Source organism: Octopus bimaculoides, chromosome 9, assembly GCF_046866305.1.
Source record: "Octopus bimaculoides isolate indiv1 chromosome 9, ASM4686630v1, whole genome shotgun sequence".
NCBI lineage: Eukaryota > Metazoa > Mollusca > Cephalopoda > Octopoda > Octopodidae > Octopus > Octopus bimaculoides.
In genome coordinates, this window is record NC_142936.1 from 15,368,323 (window position 1) to 15,385,479 (window position 17,157).

The 17,157-nt window shown below is 36.5% G+C and overlaps 1 protein-coding gene across 1 annotated transcript in view; it reads left to right on the forward strand.

Annotated features, from left to right (window-relative positions):
• The window catches only part of LOC106874614 (protein phosphatase PTC7 homolog), a 30,671-nt gene extending 14,045 nt beyond the window's left edge, over positions 1-16,626 (forward strand). Inside the window, exons 2-6 of the mRNA XM_089357174.1 lie at positions 7,004-7,183; positions 11,104-11,302; positions 12,555-12,678; positions 14,257-14,386; positions 14,959-16,626. Of these exons, the coding sequence (XP_089213300.1) occupies positions 7,004-7,183; positions 11,104-11,302; positions 12,555-12,678; positions 14,257-14,386; positions 14,959-15,041 (716 nt within the window). The 3' untranslated portion in view covers positions 15,042-16,626. The remainder of the gene's footprint in view (positions 1-7,003; positions 7,184-11,103; positions 11,303-12,554; positions 12,679-14,256; positions 14,387-14,958) is intronic.
• Positions 16,627-17,157: the final 531 nt, after the last annotated feature.

Sequence of the window (17,157 nt, forward strand, 5' to 3'; positions counted from 1 at the left end):
GTTTTGTACTAGAGTGATGCCAGCAGTTGGCATTGTACCAAATTTGGTTGAGTACACCTGTGTGTGTGTGTGTGTGTGTGTGTGTTTCTGCCTACTTGCCTTATTCCATGTCAGCATGTACAGAAACTGGCTGATGGTAAACTAGTGTGGCACATGTGCCCTCACACAGTTTCCAGCTGATAGAATGCTATGTAGTCATTAATATTAAACTGTTGAGTGGTGGTGGTGGTGGTGGTGATGGTGGCGGTGCCAGTGGCAGTAGTGGTAGTAACAGTTGCTGTTTAGCCCTCGGTCAGTCTTGATCAAGTAGACCTGTGATCAAAGGTATTCCTTCCAGGACCAGCCCATCCAGTTGTAATAAGAGTCTATAGGAATACATTATCTAATGTCCCTTTTTCGAAAACAGTGGGCAGTGGTGTTAATATGAGGGAAATTTTGCTGTTATTACTAGCAGGTCAGGCAACCACACAAAGGCTTCTTTTTCGGCTCATTGTAATAGTAAATAGTAATAGCAACTGCAGTAGCAGCTGGGAAAGCAAATGGTGGTGAAAGTAGTGGTGATGGTGGCAGTAGTTGTGGTTTATAAAGGAAAGATAAGAAAACTGTTGTATTTCTCTTCAGTTTTATTTAGTTTTTATTTTCGCCTTTTTCCTATTCTGTTTTGAAATGCATTTTATTATTACTATTTCGTTTAGTGTATCAAGTGTTAATCTTCAAACGAAATAGGGATAATCTCGAGATAGTTACTTTGTCTTATGACATTTGCTCTTTAAATATAATGCTCTTATGTGGTATTAACAGGTTTATAACCTTTTACTACAATTAAATATATCTTCCTCTCTTTATCTTCCTCTCTTTCTCTCTCTCTCACATACATTCATATACATATCTTAATCTGGCCAATTGGTTGAGCAGAGATGAAAAGCAGCTTGTTCATTAGGCTTCAGCATTTCTTTCACCTGTATGGATTTGCTCTGTTATTGAATTCTAAACTGTCTTTGTTTCATTATTCTCGCATTCATGCTGTGTTAGTCATCTGTTTCACAGTTTAGGATCCATTCTTTCCACATGCTAATAATCCTTTAAAATTGGCCAGACAAAAGTGCATCTAATCCTCTACATCTCACCCATACACAATCTTGGATTAGCTCAGTCCTTCCCAGACCCCTTTTCAGACCCTGAAGGTCTCCCTATTCAATAAGCACATTCTATAAACTGTCAGTAAACTCATCTTCAATTTCATCTGCCTATTGAAAGACATATATAACTGAGTAATTATGCAGCTTTTTAAAATTTTGAACTCAGCTCACAGACCCCCCAGTACTATGTGTTTGAACCGTCCAGGAGTGCACAGTTGCCAGGTTGAGAACTGCTAAATTATCTAATGTGTATGGTTATTTTTTAGGGGTATTTAACCCTCTAAAATAAGACATGTTGCCTACATGTTACCCACATGCATACTTCAATTCACTGATAATACATAGTTATTTTGGGAGGATCTTTTTTTCCTTTCTGTCAGCTTAAGTTTTCATTTATTTGACTGACCAGTGGACAACTCCATAGTTAAAAACAATGTATACAGAGTTGAAACAAGAAACCAATGGAATGGAAAGCAAGGACAAACGAGTTGAGGTAAATTCTACTTGTTCCGAAAACGACACCCTTTCAACTCTTTTGATATCATTTTTTGACGAAGAAATCAACACGTTGAGGTTCTTTTCCAGCTGTTTGGATATCTCGACAGTTGTCCTGCTGAGTGGTGCCTGTTTTGTTATGTGTGCATCGTTATTTTCATCGCTTTGGCGTGTCTTGTTTCACAGTTCTGATGACTACTCCTTTCTCGCTTTGCACCTAGCCAGTGTACCCGGCTACAATGCAACTACTTTGGGTACCTTCTGGAATGACACTAGCTTTGAAAAATTTGAGAATTTCATAAAAAAACATAATTGAGAAAACGAAAAGAAAGACAAAAAAAAACAAAAACAAGGCAAATATAATCCCAGGAAATAATAATGACAGATTCTCTATAGACTCTTCCGGAACTTGTTGCTGTTTATGTCAGGAAATTATTGGATGTCGTCTTTGCAGTTCCAGCTTAATATTTCAACTAGTATGTTGCTTGTGTATGTATAGATCTTTTTTTTTTTTTTTCAATACTTTCTGAAGATAGTGTGTGGTAGTATGTGTGTGTGTGTGTGTGTGTGTGTGTGTGTGTGTGTGTGTGTGTGTGTGCGTGTGTGTTATTTAATTCCTTGTTTCTTTCCTTCTCTTTTGTCCTTCTTTTTCTCTCTTTATCTTGCTTTCTTTTGCTTCTTTGTGCCTTTCCTCCATTCATCTGTATTTTCTTTACCTTCATTTGTTTGCTTGATTCTCATTCATATTCTCTCCACCCTCTCTGTCTGTCTGTCTGTCTCACACAATCACTTCATTGTTTCCTTTCCCCCTCTCTGTCTCTCTCTCTTTGATTCCATTCTCCACTCCCCTTCTCCCCATCCTCATTAACCACTTTACTTCTTCTACATTCTTTCCTGTAGAACTCTCAGTTTCCTTCTTCCTTTCATGTTCCATTGCTTGTTCCAATCTGCTGTTGCTTTCTTTGGACACATCCACTGAGCCTCAGCATCAGAGTCTGTTGATACAAACATCCATGTGTGCAATTGTATAAGTGCATGTGTCAGTTGTCGATGTGTGCATATGTATGTATGTGAGAGAGTGCAATTACATAGCTGCATGTAAGCTTTTGATGATATGTGAGTGTTATGAAAGAGATCTTATTCTTAACCAAGCATGTATATCCAGACCTGTTATCCTTTTAAATCACTTTATATTTCTCTGCTTCTCTCTCTGTCTGTCTTTCTCTTTCTCATCCTATTTCCTTTCTTTCTCTCTTAAAAACAGTTTTCAGCCATCAAGCTAAATTGGACTGCCTCTTCATTCCACTCAAAGATGCAACTATCTTCTCTGTTTATTGGTCTCTCTCTCTCTCTCTTTCAATGTGTACTGAATGTATGTGTTGAAGTGAGCTTTGTACAAGCTTAACTCACTGCTATAATTGCTTGTTTTAGCTTCTCTTTCTGTACATATAACTTGCCATTTCTTTCCCATGCTTTCAAACTACATAAACAAAGTATTTAGGCTTCTCTGTTTGATTTACTATTTAATTATTATACAAACCATTTCTAGTTAATGTTTTAGCACTGACAATGTTAATCTGGTTTTTTTTTTCTACGTCTTAATTACTTTGAACAGTTGAAATTTGTAAAATCTCTCTATTTTCTTTTTCTGTTTTTCATTTTACTTGCATTTCTACTAAAATTTCCCATGTTATGTGAACTTCAAATTCAATACTAAATTAGGTGACCTTAATTCAATACTAATTGCTTAGAAGTTGAGACTACTCCTTATTTGATATGTATAAGATCAACCACCTTTGCATAACATAGCAGTGACTTCAACAAACAAACAAAAAGCAGCAAATGACAACAACAACAACAATGGTGGTAATAACAACAACAACAACAACAACAACAATAATGGTGATGATGATTTCTTACATGTGTACAAGGTTAGAAATTTACAGAGAGGAGAACAGTTGATTATATTCGACTCTAGTATTTGACAATTATTTTATTTCTTTGACCCAGGAAGGAGGAAAAGCAATGGTGAGCTCCAAAAATAAAGGGTTAGGGCCAAATGCAGCAAGGCATTTTGTCTGATGTGCTGCTGATTTTGCTCAGCCACTGTGTGTGAAATTAATAATAATAATCATCATCATCATCGTTGTTTAACGTCCGCTTTCCATGCTAGCATGGGTTGGATGATTTGACTGAGGACCGGTGAAACCGGATGGCAACACCAGCCTCCAGTCTGATTTGGCAGAGTTTCTACAGCTGGATGCCCTTCCTAACGCCAACCACTCAGAGAGTGTAGTGGGTGCTTTTACGTGTCACCCGCACGAAGATCAGTCAAGCGGTACTGGCAACGACCACGTTCAAAATGGTATATTTTATGTGCCACCCGCACAAGAGCCAGTCCAGGGGCACTGGCAACGATCTCTATGAAGGCCAGTCAAGCGGTACTGGCAACGGCCACACTCAAAATGGTGTATTTTATGTGCCACCATTTTGAGCGTGGTCGTTGCCAGAACCGCCTGATTGGCCTTAGGCATGAAATTTTGGGGAGGGGACTAGTCGATTACATCAACCCTAGTGCTCAACTGGTACTTATTTTATTAACCCCAAAAGGATGAAAGGTTATGTAGATCTTGGTGGAGTTTGAACTCGGAACGTAAAGATAGACAAAATGCTGCTAAGCATTTTACCCGGCATGCTATTGATTGTTCAAATGGTTTTTCAGAAAATAATGGTATAAGAAACAGAGAAAGTGGATAGATAAATTGATGCGTGACTATTTATGAGTAACATGGAAAGTGGAGGAGATAAGGAACATCATTTGAATGGATGTGAATATTAGATTTAAGGTCAAAACTGAAGCCCTAGTATATGAAACACAAGCAACTCTTAAGGACGAACCATGAGAAGCAAAACTATAGAGTCGTTATTTTGTAGACTCTGAAATTGAAGGAAAAATGGCCAACTGTATCGTGAATGCAGTACACTGATGAAAAAAGAATAGCAAAGAAGATGCAGTAACATTGCTATGATATGTGATGCACTGTCAAAGCATCACCTATCATTAGTATGTATAAGTTTAACGTTGCTGATATTTGAACTTGGGTTGTATGGGATGGAATGAAACATCAAAATACTGTTATGGCCTTCTCTATAGTCTTTGCTACTTTGGTAATAAGAGTTTCTGATTTAGGCAAAGATTGGTCGTTTTTCTAAGGGAGGACTGTTAGTTGATACCATCAACCCAGTTACTAAGATTGATACTTAATTTTATCAACCCCAAAAGGATGAAAGACAAGCAGGATTTGAACTCAGAATGCAAAGAGCTGGATCAAATACTGCATGGCATTTTTTCAGTGTCTTAACAATACTGCCAGGTCACCCACCATCTTGCAACTGTCTATACTATACTAAAGAAGATCTCTTATTAATTACTTTGGAGTATGTAGCTTTTACTAAAAGCAAAATTATTAAAGTCTACACTGTCTAGAAAATTCTTGAAAATTTCAATTTTAATGTATTTTTATCAAAATATTGTTTTAGAAAATTTTTAATTACTGACAATTTCAATTACAGAAAACTAATTTTAATTCTCTGTGAGATAGTTGTTGTTCCCTCTTTGTCTTTTCTCTTTCACATACACCTTTTGATGCAACTTTCTACAGACATATCAGTAAAAACATTTCTCCAAATTATAAGTTTATCCTAGTATCACCCAAATTGTTTTGATTCTGGTAGCCTTTCATATTTGTTGCGTGTTTTTGAAGAAGAGGAGTGGTTTTTAAAAATTTATTTATGTCAGTTGTGCCAAATATAACCTTGTTGTTATAAGAAAAGCAATGAGGTATAGTATAACTTTAAACACCTTGTATAAATTTCCTAAAACATGTATATATGTTTGTTGATCATAAATCTAAAAACTTTGTCTATGATTATTTGACATTTCCCCAGTAACAAAGAAAAATGTTCTGCTTCTAAAAGTAGTTTAAATTTTTAATACCACCCACTTCAAAATCATTGTGCTTTCCTTTTACTTTTCTTTCTTTTTTTATTTGTTTAGTCACCAAGCAGTGGAGGCGCAATGGCCCAGTGGTTAGGGAAAATATTGAATTAGTCGAATTAATATGCTGCTAGGGTGACACAGAGATAGTACTTTAATAGATAGTACACTATCAAGTGATATTTTGTTACGTCAGTAAAAGTAAAGCTATGATAAGCACATGACCAGTGACATGCACCTGACCTTGGGAAAAAAAAAAAAGGAAGTTTCTTCCTGCAATATCATGTATTATAAGAAGCTTATCTGTAAGCATTTATCCAAAACTAAAATACACCTATATATATATATATATATATATATATATATATATATATATATACTATTTTTTTCGTTTTGCCAGTGACATGTAAAAAGCACCCACTACACTCTCAGAGTGGTTGGCATTAGGAAGGGCATCCAGCTGTAGAAACATTGCCAGATCAGATTGGAGCCTGGTGCAGCCGCTGGCTTTCCAGACCTCAGTCAAACCGTCCAACCCACGCCAGCATGGAAAACGGATGTTAAACAATGATGATGATGATGCTATTTAAGTTATACTTTTATCAGATAGTACACTATCAAGAAGTGATATTTTATTATGTCAGTAATAGTGAAGCTATGATAAGCACATCACCAGTGACACGCTTTGGGTTATTAAGTGACATGCAACTCACTTTGGCAAAAAAAAACCCGGAAGTATCTTCCTGCAATATCATTTGTTATATGAAACTTATCTGTAAGCATTTATCCAAAATTAAAATACACCTATATATTTAAGTGATGCTCCTATAACAGGATTATGAAGGGAATTAAAATTTTGACATACTAAGCTTAAAGAGGTTTCAAAGTTCAAATTCTTCCAAGGAATCATCTTATCTCTTTTAACATTCTTAAGCATTCAGTCAGCTATTCCTATTCTACAGTTCTGAGATTACCACCACCAGCAACAACAACATCATCATCATCATCATCGTCATTTAACGTCCGCTTTCCATGCTCGCATGGGTCGGACGATTTGACTGAGTGCTGGTGAAACCAGATGGCTACACCAGGCTCCAATCTGATTTGGCAGAGTTTCTACAGCTGGATGCCTTTCCTAACGCCAACCACTCCGAGAGTGTAGTGGGTGCATTTTACGTGCCAAGGAACAAAATCTGATATATTATAAAACACCTTGGTGCAGCTGTTGTGCACACACACACACACACACACACACACACACACACACACACACACACGTATTCAGCTAAATCACTACGGTAACTGCATGTTTTTTTTTTTATTCATCTTATTATTTCTTAGTGTACGTAACTGTTTGTCTGATATATTTCAGGTGTAGCCGATGGAGTAGGCGGGTGGCGGAGCTATGGAGTGGATCCTTCCAAATTTCCCCTATCACTCATGTCCACTTGTGAACGCATGGTAAAAGAGAACAGATTTCAACCACATGCACCAGCCAGCATCATTGCAGATAGTTATTATGAATTACTGGAACAGAAGCAGCCATTAGTAGGTAAGTAAAAACAAAAAAAAAAAATTGTTTTGTAGGCGTAGGAGTGGCTGTGTGGTAAGTAGCTTGCTTACCAACCACATGGTTCCGGGTTCAGTCCCACTGCGTGGTACCTTGGGCAAGTGTCTTCTACTATAGTCTCGGGCCGACCAAAGCCTTGTGAGTGGATTTGGTAGACGGAAACTGAAAGAAGCCCGTCGTATATATGTATGTATGTATGTGTATGTATATGTTTGCGTGTCTGTGTTTGTCCCCCCCAACACCGCTTGACAACCGATGCTGGTGTGTTTACGTCCCCGTAACTTAGCGGTTTGGCAAAAAGAGACTGATAGAATAAGTACTAGGCTTCCAAAGAATAAGTCCTGGGGTCGATTTGCTCGACTAAAGGTGGTACTCCAGCATGGCCACAGTCAAATGACTGAAACAAGTAAAAGAGTAAAAGAGTAGTTCTTTAATGTCTTAGTTAACCCTTTAGCATTTAAACCAGCCATATCTAACCAAAGATATTCTACTTATTTTATGTTCAAATTGGCTAGATCCAGCCTCTCACACTGGACCTATAATGTAATTCTTAAAAATAAACATCATATCATCAAAATCTTGAAGCTACATGGTAATGTATGTTTAATTGAAAACTATATGAGTTAATAAGCATTACATCTGGCAGAATAATCTGAATGCTAAATGGTTAAAATTAAATTCAGGTAAGAGAGGTGTTGGAGAGAGCCTATTAGAATTACTAACAGTATATGGGGCTGTAAAACTCAAGATGTTTTCCATTTACACAAACATTCATGTTGGAATGATATGGACTGAAGGAGATTTAGCTGAACTACCATGTGGAGACTCCTTCATGAGCTTGCATGAGGATATTGTTGAGAAACATGGTCTAGATGTTTGACTCAACTCCAGTGTAGCACTAAAATATAATTTAATAGTCCCAGAGTTATGACAAATAAACCTTGTAGGATTTGAACTTGAAACAAAAAAGATTTGAACTCTAAAGCTAAAAATACTGCAATGGTTTAGTCAAATGCTATTTTACATTGAACATGTCCATCATTTTGTTAGATATCACAGTAAGTATCAGGTAATGTTTCTTCTTGTTCTTCTTCGATCAATCAATATTATAGTTTTATCTTGACCATTACTATGGCATCATGATTATAGGCCAAGTTGGTGACCCATATTTGAATAAAGTTCTATTCATTTCACCTCACCTGCATCACCAATACACTTGGGAAAAACACTGAATGTCCATATAATTAATTGCATCTTCATTCTTTTTGATAAAAGGTCTTGTACTTAGAGGTAAGAGAAAAGCAAATATACTGTTTATTTCATAAAAAAATGTTTTCAGATTCATTTTCTTGAGTTTTTATGATCAGAAGTAGTCACTAATGGATCATTAATCCTATTAACATCATGAAGTTGGAAGGACGTGTTGAGGTCAGATTTGCCTCAAGGACAAAATGACAGAGAATTGCGAACAGAATTATGATCTATAGTAAACTTATACAACCTATGTTGACATGAGGACAATGTTGTTGTTGATGAAATGATGATAGTTGAAGTAGGTCATGGATTTGGGTTGCCAGTAGCTGACTTTCTTTATAACAATGGTCACCTTCAACTTTATATCGATTGCTAATATCACCTTTCAGCAATTTGTTAAAACAGCCTAGTTGAGTTATCTTCTCTTTTTTTTTTTAATTAAAAGCTGCTTATTCGTTTCTGTCTTTGTTTTATGCATGTGTGTGCATGCACGCACACATATGCACACACAGCTATGAGTACTCACTTATGCACATAAACAGCAGGTGAAAACCTGAAAACTAGTCTGTTTTGAAATTACAAAAAATATACTGTAGAAAGAAACCTTATACTAGTCAGCTCTTATTGACATTGAAAAGCTTTCAAATGAATGTGTGTGTGTACAATGTCTCAGGTAACCAAAAAGTACATGCGGAATCGTTTCTCAAATGTCTTTCACATTGAAATAAACCCCTTCACAATCCATAACCTTTTCTCAATAAGATACAAGTATGTTAATCTTACTTTCATAAGATGATTTGTTTTCAGAGAAAAAATTCTGGCCACCTGTCTTAATCTCTGTTTTATTGTGGAATTCTCTGGTGTATGTGATTGGAGCCTAGTGCATCCTCCCAGCTTACCAGCTCTCAGTCAAACCATCCAACCCATGCCAGCATGGAAAGCAGGCGTTAAACAATGATGATGATGATCTTTGCCAAGACAAACCATTACTAATATGCTCAAATCTAGATTTTTGTTGTTCATTTTTCCCCTTTAACTTTTATACGCTTGTTAAACCTGAATCATGACAATTTAACCCACATTTCTGATACAGTTTAGTACTTGAATGATATGGGATTTCCCAGACTGGTGACTCTTTGCTTTAGGATTCTAGGTTCACAAAAGTAGCAAACAAAATCACATAGTTTTCTTCACTTGTCTTATGGTCATGTGGTTCTCTGCTTTTCCCATTTGGTCATGGGAACCAATGTGTCACCTGCTCATGTATCATTTTATATCACACACCTTCATGCACGCACGTATGCATGCATACACACACGCACACACACTCTCTCTCTCTCTTTACTCATATTTCTTACTCCTTCCCTCAAATACTTCTAATAGCCTTTCTCCCTATCTTCTCTCACCCTTTCTCTTAATTTTATGATTATATCTACAGACATACATCTAATGTGTGGCACCTTGGGCATGTGTCTTCTACTATAGCCTCGGGCCAACCAAAGCCTTGTGAGTGGATTTGGTAGACGGAAACTGAAAGAAGCCTGTCGTATATATGTATATATATATATATATATATATATATATATATATATATATATATATATATATATATGTATGTATGTGTGTGTATATGTTTGTGTGTCTGTGTTTGTCCCCCCCAACTTCCCTTGACAACCGATGCTGGTGTGTTTACGTCCCCATAACCAAGCGGTTCAGCAAAAAGAGACCAATAGAATAAGTCCTGGGGTCGATTTGCTCGACTAAAGGCGGTGCTCCAGCATGGCCGCAGTCAAATGACTGAAACAAGTAAAAGAGTAAAATAAGCGTTACATTTGACAGTAATCTGAATGCTAAAGGATTAATGGGGCTTGTGGAATCCATATCTCTTTCGGGCAAAGTTTTATTTGCAGTCACTGCTCTCCTAGATTTGTTGCCTTCACTAAAATTTGTAAAGTCTATGTCTCCTTTTCTGAGTTACTGTTTTCCTAATTAGATGATCTTCCACTATGGTTCATATCTCCCCATAATGCTGCTGAGGGCACTCACAGTGTTGTGGTAGGAAATAGCAGGAGCTTACAGTAGGTTGATGTATTTGTTTGGCGTATGTATATATATACGAATTTCTAAAAGTGATGGTATGAAGATTATAGTAGACTGGCAGCAGGTTGGTAGTCACTGGAGCAATGGTGGCTGGCCATACTTGTCATAATAGGGGATTGACCTGCATAAGACTGCTTGAGCATGTTTGCCAGAGTCAGAAAGTAGATACAGATTCACCAGGAGACAAATAAATGTATTTGTTTACATGTACACAGGTACAACCTCCTTAACGCATACCACTACCACCACCACCACCACCACCACCACTGCCACTGCCACTGCCACCACCACTACCACCACCATTGTAAATAAATAGCTTTTGGTGTCAAAATATTTTTACATATTGTTTCATAATGATAGAGCTCTTTGTTCACAATTTTTTTAGCTATCTTTTTTTTAATTAGCTACCGTCTGTCCCAAGTGTTTACTTGTGGCATATATCTGGTATGTATGTATGTATGTATGTGTATTTATTAGTACATGTATATATATATATATATATATATATATATATATATATATATATATATTTTACTATTTTTTTGCAGGTAGCAGTACTGCATGTATAGTGTCACTCCATCGAGAAGAGCGAACTGTATACACTGCCAATTTAGGTGACAGTGGATTCCTAGTTATTCGCCATGATGAAGTCATTCACCGTTCACAAGAACAACAACATTACTTTAACACTCCATTCCAGCTAGCCGTGGCTCCACCACCACAACGAGGCCAAATTATCAGTGACAGGTGAGTAGTTTTTTTTCATATCATCCCTTCACACCAGCATCACATCTATTTCTGTCCTCATTTTTACTCTCTCTCTCTCTCTCTTCCTTCTGGCTGGGTAACCAACCATGTATCTCCTTTACAACAGCACACCTGTTTTTATTGCCATTCTTGATCACTCTCTCTTTTTCACCAGGTAACCATGTAAAAATCACTCAGTCCACACTGCGAGGTGGTTGGTCAGCTCTTGTGAAACCATCCAACCCATGGTAGCATGGACAGCGGATGTTAAACGACAACAACAACAACAACAATAATGATGATGATGATGTAGTTACCTGTTGAGCACTTTGTACTCTAGGCACAGGCATGGCTGAGTTGTCAAGAAGCTTGCTTTGCAACCAAATGACTTTGAGTTCAGTCCCACTGTGTGGCAGCTTAGGCAAGTGTCTTCTACTATAGACCCAGGTTGACAAATGCCTTGTGAATGAATTTCGTGGACAGAAACTGAGGAACCCATTATATATGTGTGTGTGTCTCTCTCTCTCTGGCTTTTAAATCATGCAATTAAAAAAACTGCATTATTTATAGGATGACTGAATAATTTCATTCAATATCACAAATGATAATGACTTAATCTCGTTTAATATCATGAATGATGACGACAGTGGAAGCAGCTATTGGAACTCAAAGACCTCCTTTTTTGTTTGGTTGTTATGTCAGCAAGGCCAGTGGTTTCATGTCCTTCCTTCAGTACTGCACTGTGTCCTTGGTCAGGATGTGAGTTATCTTTCAGTAGCTCTAAATAGATTCCATGATAATTATATTCTTCTCTTGTTAATAATATTAATAATTTATTATTGTTGTTTTTAATGTCCACTTTTCCATGCGGCTCTGGATTAGATAAAACATTGAGGCAGTTTTTCTGTGGCTGGATGTTCTTCCTGTTGCCAACCATTACTTGTTTCCAGCAGTAAGGTACTGTTTCCTCTAGAGCAGTGGTTCTCATCCATTTTTTTAATCTATGAACCCCTTCGATTACTATTTTATTCATGTGGAGGTATCTCTGTTAACTTGTTTGTGTGATTACAATATGAAGTTAACTGGAAAAAGTTTAGTTGAAGTGTAATGTCTATATAGAAATTGTCTTTCATGCAGATTTGCCTGATTATGATGAGAATATTGAATACTGCTGTAATAATGATATTGGTGGTCATGTTAATAATGATGGGTAATATGTGTTTGTGTTTTTCTTTTTCCTTCTATGTCATAGTCCAAGCATGGCTGAAAATTCATCCTTTGGTGTACAAGAAGGAGACATCATTCTACTAGGTACCGATGGTTTATTTGACAATATGAATGAAGACATGTTACTAGATTATGTATCTAAATTAAAGGTGAGTTGATTATTTATCATTCCTCTTAATTACTAGCTTCATAGCTGTTTGAATAACTAAGTGATTTCTGTATGAGTTTTGGGTGTCAAAAGCTGCAACCAGTTGAATCTTTAGTCTATTAGGCCAGGGGTTTTCAAACTTTTTGACTTGTGGACCCCTTTATATTTCAGGGTTTACCTTAGGGACCCCCTTATAAACGCTTATGAAATTTATATATAAATATTTGCTTAAAATAACATATATTTTTACATTTATTTATTTAACAGTATTTAACAAATAGGTTTATTGTCAATTAAAAGATTTCGATTAAAAAACATATATAAAATCAAATTGCCCATAAAAAGTATTTGCTGTCCACGGACCCCCCTGTCTTGTCCTTGCGGACCACAGTTTGAAAACCCCTGTATTAGGCAATGAGCACAAAAAGGGCAACATGAGAAGAACGAGTTTTTTTTTAACAAATGTATAAGTTTAGTGCTTTAAAATGAGGAGAAAGTGTCTTGATGTTTTGGATGATAGTCCTTCATTTGAAGAAGGGTAGAAAGAAATAAAAGAATGAGAAAAGGTGGTTAGACTAAAAAGAAGGAGAGTATTGTAGTTCGCTTGAAGCATTGTGTATTGTTTGTAAAGAATGAAAAGTTTAGAATGGTATAACAATGCACTATAGAACAAAAAATGGACTATATACCTGTTGTAACTTGGTTATCTATAGTCCGATGATATTTCAGAATTACAATTCCTTCTTCAGATCTTATTTGCTGGAGTCTCTGCTATAAACTGTTTTCCAATGGTTTTTCTTTTTTTTTTAAATGTTTTGGGTGTCTAAAAAGAAGGAAAAAGGGGTTCGGGGCCAGGTGAGGATGCTGTTTTGTAGGGTTGGTGTTAGGAAGGGACGAGGAGGTTGGGGTGGTGTATGCATGTACAGGAGGATATCTTTGTATAGAGATGGGTATAGGAGTAGGTGTGTATACAGTGGTAAGGGGTATGTCTAGGTGTGTGAAATTGAGCAAGTATGGGATTGTAGTGACATGATATAGTGGGAAAGTGGGAAGATAGGTTGTATGTCATGATGGCATCCTTATAACTCCTTCAGGAGTGGGAAGCCTAAGGAAAGGAGGCTTGCAACCACATGGTTTCAGGGTCAGGGGTCAGTCCCACTGCAAACCATCTAGGGCAAGTGTCTTTTACTATAACCCTGGCCAGCCAATGCCTTGGGAGTGAATTTGATTCACAGAAACAGAATAAACCATCCAACTCATGCCAGCATGACCAACGGACGTTAAATGATGATGATGGTGATGGCGGCAGCGGCAGTGGCGGCGGTGATGGGCTTCGACATAATTTCAGTCTGTCAAATTCCACTCACATAGAATGGTTAAAACTGAGACTATAGTAGATGTTGGGTGGTAGTAGTAGTAGTAGTAGTAGTAGTATTGAACCCAGAGCCAGGTGTTTGTGAATCAAATTTCTTAACCACATCACTATGACGGGGATTTTGTATATTTTGAATGACTAGAAATGAATGCATTTTTGATTATCTTGTCAATATTTTCATGTGATTTAATATTAATGACACAGGACCATCGTCAAGACAATATACAAAAGACGGCCAGTAAGATTGCTGAAGAAGCTCACCAATTGGCCTTTGATCCTGACTATCTTTCACCTTTTGCTCTTACTGCCATAGATGCTGGTATAGAAATTCGAGGTATGTCATTCCCAAATTTACTCTTTTGTACCAAGTACACTTTGTGTTTATATTTGCCTTGTTCATAGAACCGTCTTAGAAGTATATATAAATATGTATAGATTAGTTGGCATTAGTGGAGGTGCAATGGCCCAGTGGTTAGGGCAGCGGACTTGCGGTCATAGGATCGTGGTTTCGATTCCCAGACCGGGCGTTGTGAGTGTTTACTGAGCGAAAACACCTAAAGCTCCACGAGGCTCCGGCAGGGGGATGGTGGTGGACCCTGCTGTACTCTTTCACCACAACTTTCTCTCACTCTTACTTCCTGTTTCTGTTGTGCCTGTAATTCAAAGGGTCAGCCTTGTCACACTGTGTCACTGGTGCAACTCTTTGGTTTGCCAATTTCTGTCCAACCCATGCCAGTATGGATGTTAAATGGCAGCAGTGGTGGTGGTGGCGGTGGTGAGACAAAAACAATATTTGATTGAACATTTAAGATAACATTTTAAAGTTATTAAATTGTTTCTTTTCAATTCAGTATGAATGTGTAACTGAATTAAAAATCTGATTAATTTTCCTTTTTTTTTTTGCAGGTGGCAAACCTGATGACATTACAGTTGTGCTAGCACGAGTTTCAAGCCTTACAGAATCAGAAAAAGAAGCACTACAAGTATAGCAAAAGATGATAGGGGGGTGGTGGTGAGTGGAATGAGCTCAAGAAAAAAAAAAAAAAAATGCAGAAGGAAAAATTCAAATTTATGGATGTGTCTGCTGATAATGTAAGCTTGCTGCTGTAGTGATGTTACACGGAAAGCACTACAGATAACTGACTTTATCACTAACAAGCACTATATAAGTCTCCTTGGTTTGGTAATGGCTTAATAAAGGTAACTGTTACATAACTTGTCTGTGTTACATATGGCAGATTAGCTAAAGGATATATATATATATATATATATACAAGAATAAGGGCAGGGAATCGTCAATTAATAATAGAATTAATAATTAACAATTTTGCCAAGTAGTTCAGTATGAAAAAAACCTTTATCGGTAAAACTATTTATCATCATAAATATACAGGGATTAGCAATTGAGTTGCTTCTCCAACATACTGAAAATTTAGAAATAGCAGTCAAAGAACTACTGATTCCAAACTACAAATTTTTGTCTAAAGCGGATGGCGATATTTATGGCACACATAGAACAAAAACCGGAGGGAAAAGCGTAAACAAACCAAGCCTTTAGTTAATTGGATACGAATCGTTTCATGGTTAAGTGAATGGAAATCCGCTTTAGAGAAAAATTTGTAGTTTGGAATCAGTAGTTCTTTGACTGCTATTTCTAAATTTTCAGTATGTTGGAGAAGCAACTCAATTGCTAATCCCTGTATATTTATGATGATAAATAGTTTATATATATATATATATATATATATGCATATGAAACAATGCGTGACAAGTAAAGAAATAATTCTATAAATCTGAGTTTGGTAAGTGAAACTCAGTACTTGAGATTTCTGGATTTCTTTTAGCTACGATGGCATGGTAATCTAGACATGTTTATTTTACCTCTGATAAATAACAAAGTTACATTCTTGTAACAAGGAGAATCGTTTAACTTGTATGGACAGCAGACTGAAAAACACAGCGCCATTCACTTTGGCAGTTTCATTTCTGGAACCGTTCAATAACCTGGCAGCTGTGAGTTAACGGTTAATTAAAAAAAAAAGACTGCAATTATTTACAGACTCTGTGATATGTGTAATTGGTTTGTAAGCTTCACTGCTTGTGTTTGCTAACCCGGGTAGTGTCAAGTGCGTAACGAGAAGTAGTCAAAGTCTTGGAGAGCAGTGTTTAGCAATAGAACCTTTGTTTTAAATTCTTCTTGAGAAAAAAATATGCATTTGTTCTCTGCCTGTGATCTGAAGCTTATGCCTGAACAAAAAAAAAAACAACAAACAACCAAAAAAATAAGACAAAAACATTATTTAATTTATTCTTATTTTTCACCTGGAACCTTTCATTTTATCTTATTCTTTTATCTTTTTTTTATTTCTTTTGTTTTTCCCCCATACCCCCATTTATTTTAAAATTTTATTTCTCATGTTCTAATACCTTCTTTTTTTTTTTTTCACAAATATCTTCATCAATACCAAAGCTAATTTTTTGCTCTTTGGTCGGGTGTCATCTTTCATTATTCACGTTCCAATCTGGTAGTTTCATTTCTGTTAAGAACAAAATAAAATTATGTATAGTATTTAATTTTTCTTTTTTCTATTTTTTATTATTTCATTTTTAATTTCAAAGTTTTTGTGGGTTGATTTTTTTTTTTTGTCTACATCTGAATATATTACAATAGCAACTGTAACATTTTGGCAGGAATTTAAACTTTATTTTCTCGTTTTCATGTTTCTGTGGCGAGTATGTTGAAATTTCTCTCATTTTTAAAATATGCTGCAAAATATATTACAAATGATATGAAATTGCATTCAGTTATCCATAAAGAAATTAAGTCTATATAAATATTTATACAAAAAAATATTACTCTATAAGGAGCATAGGGCTGAGGAACTGGCCTTCTGCTCCTTATGGAATAGTGTGGACTAACCAAATATTTATACAAAGGTAAGAAATAAAACTCAGGTAAGACCTACAATGAAGTACTGGTCCCCCATCTGGGATGGTGCTACTGCTTTACATACAGACATCATAAACCACAGCCAACTGGAAAACAAAAAATACCTCCATCCCCCAAACCCCACCTGACTTGATTGGCGTGAAGTCACATACCAA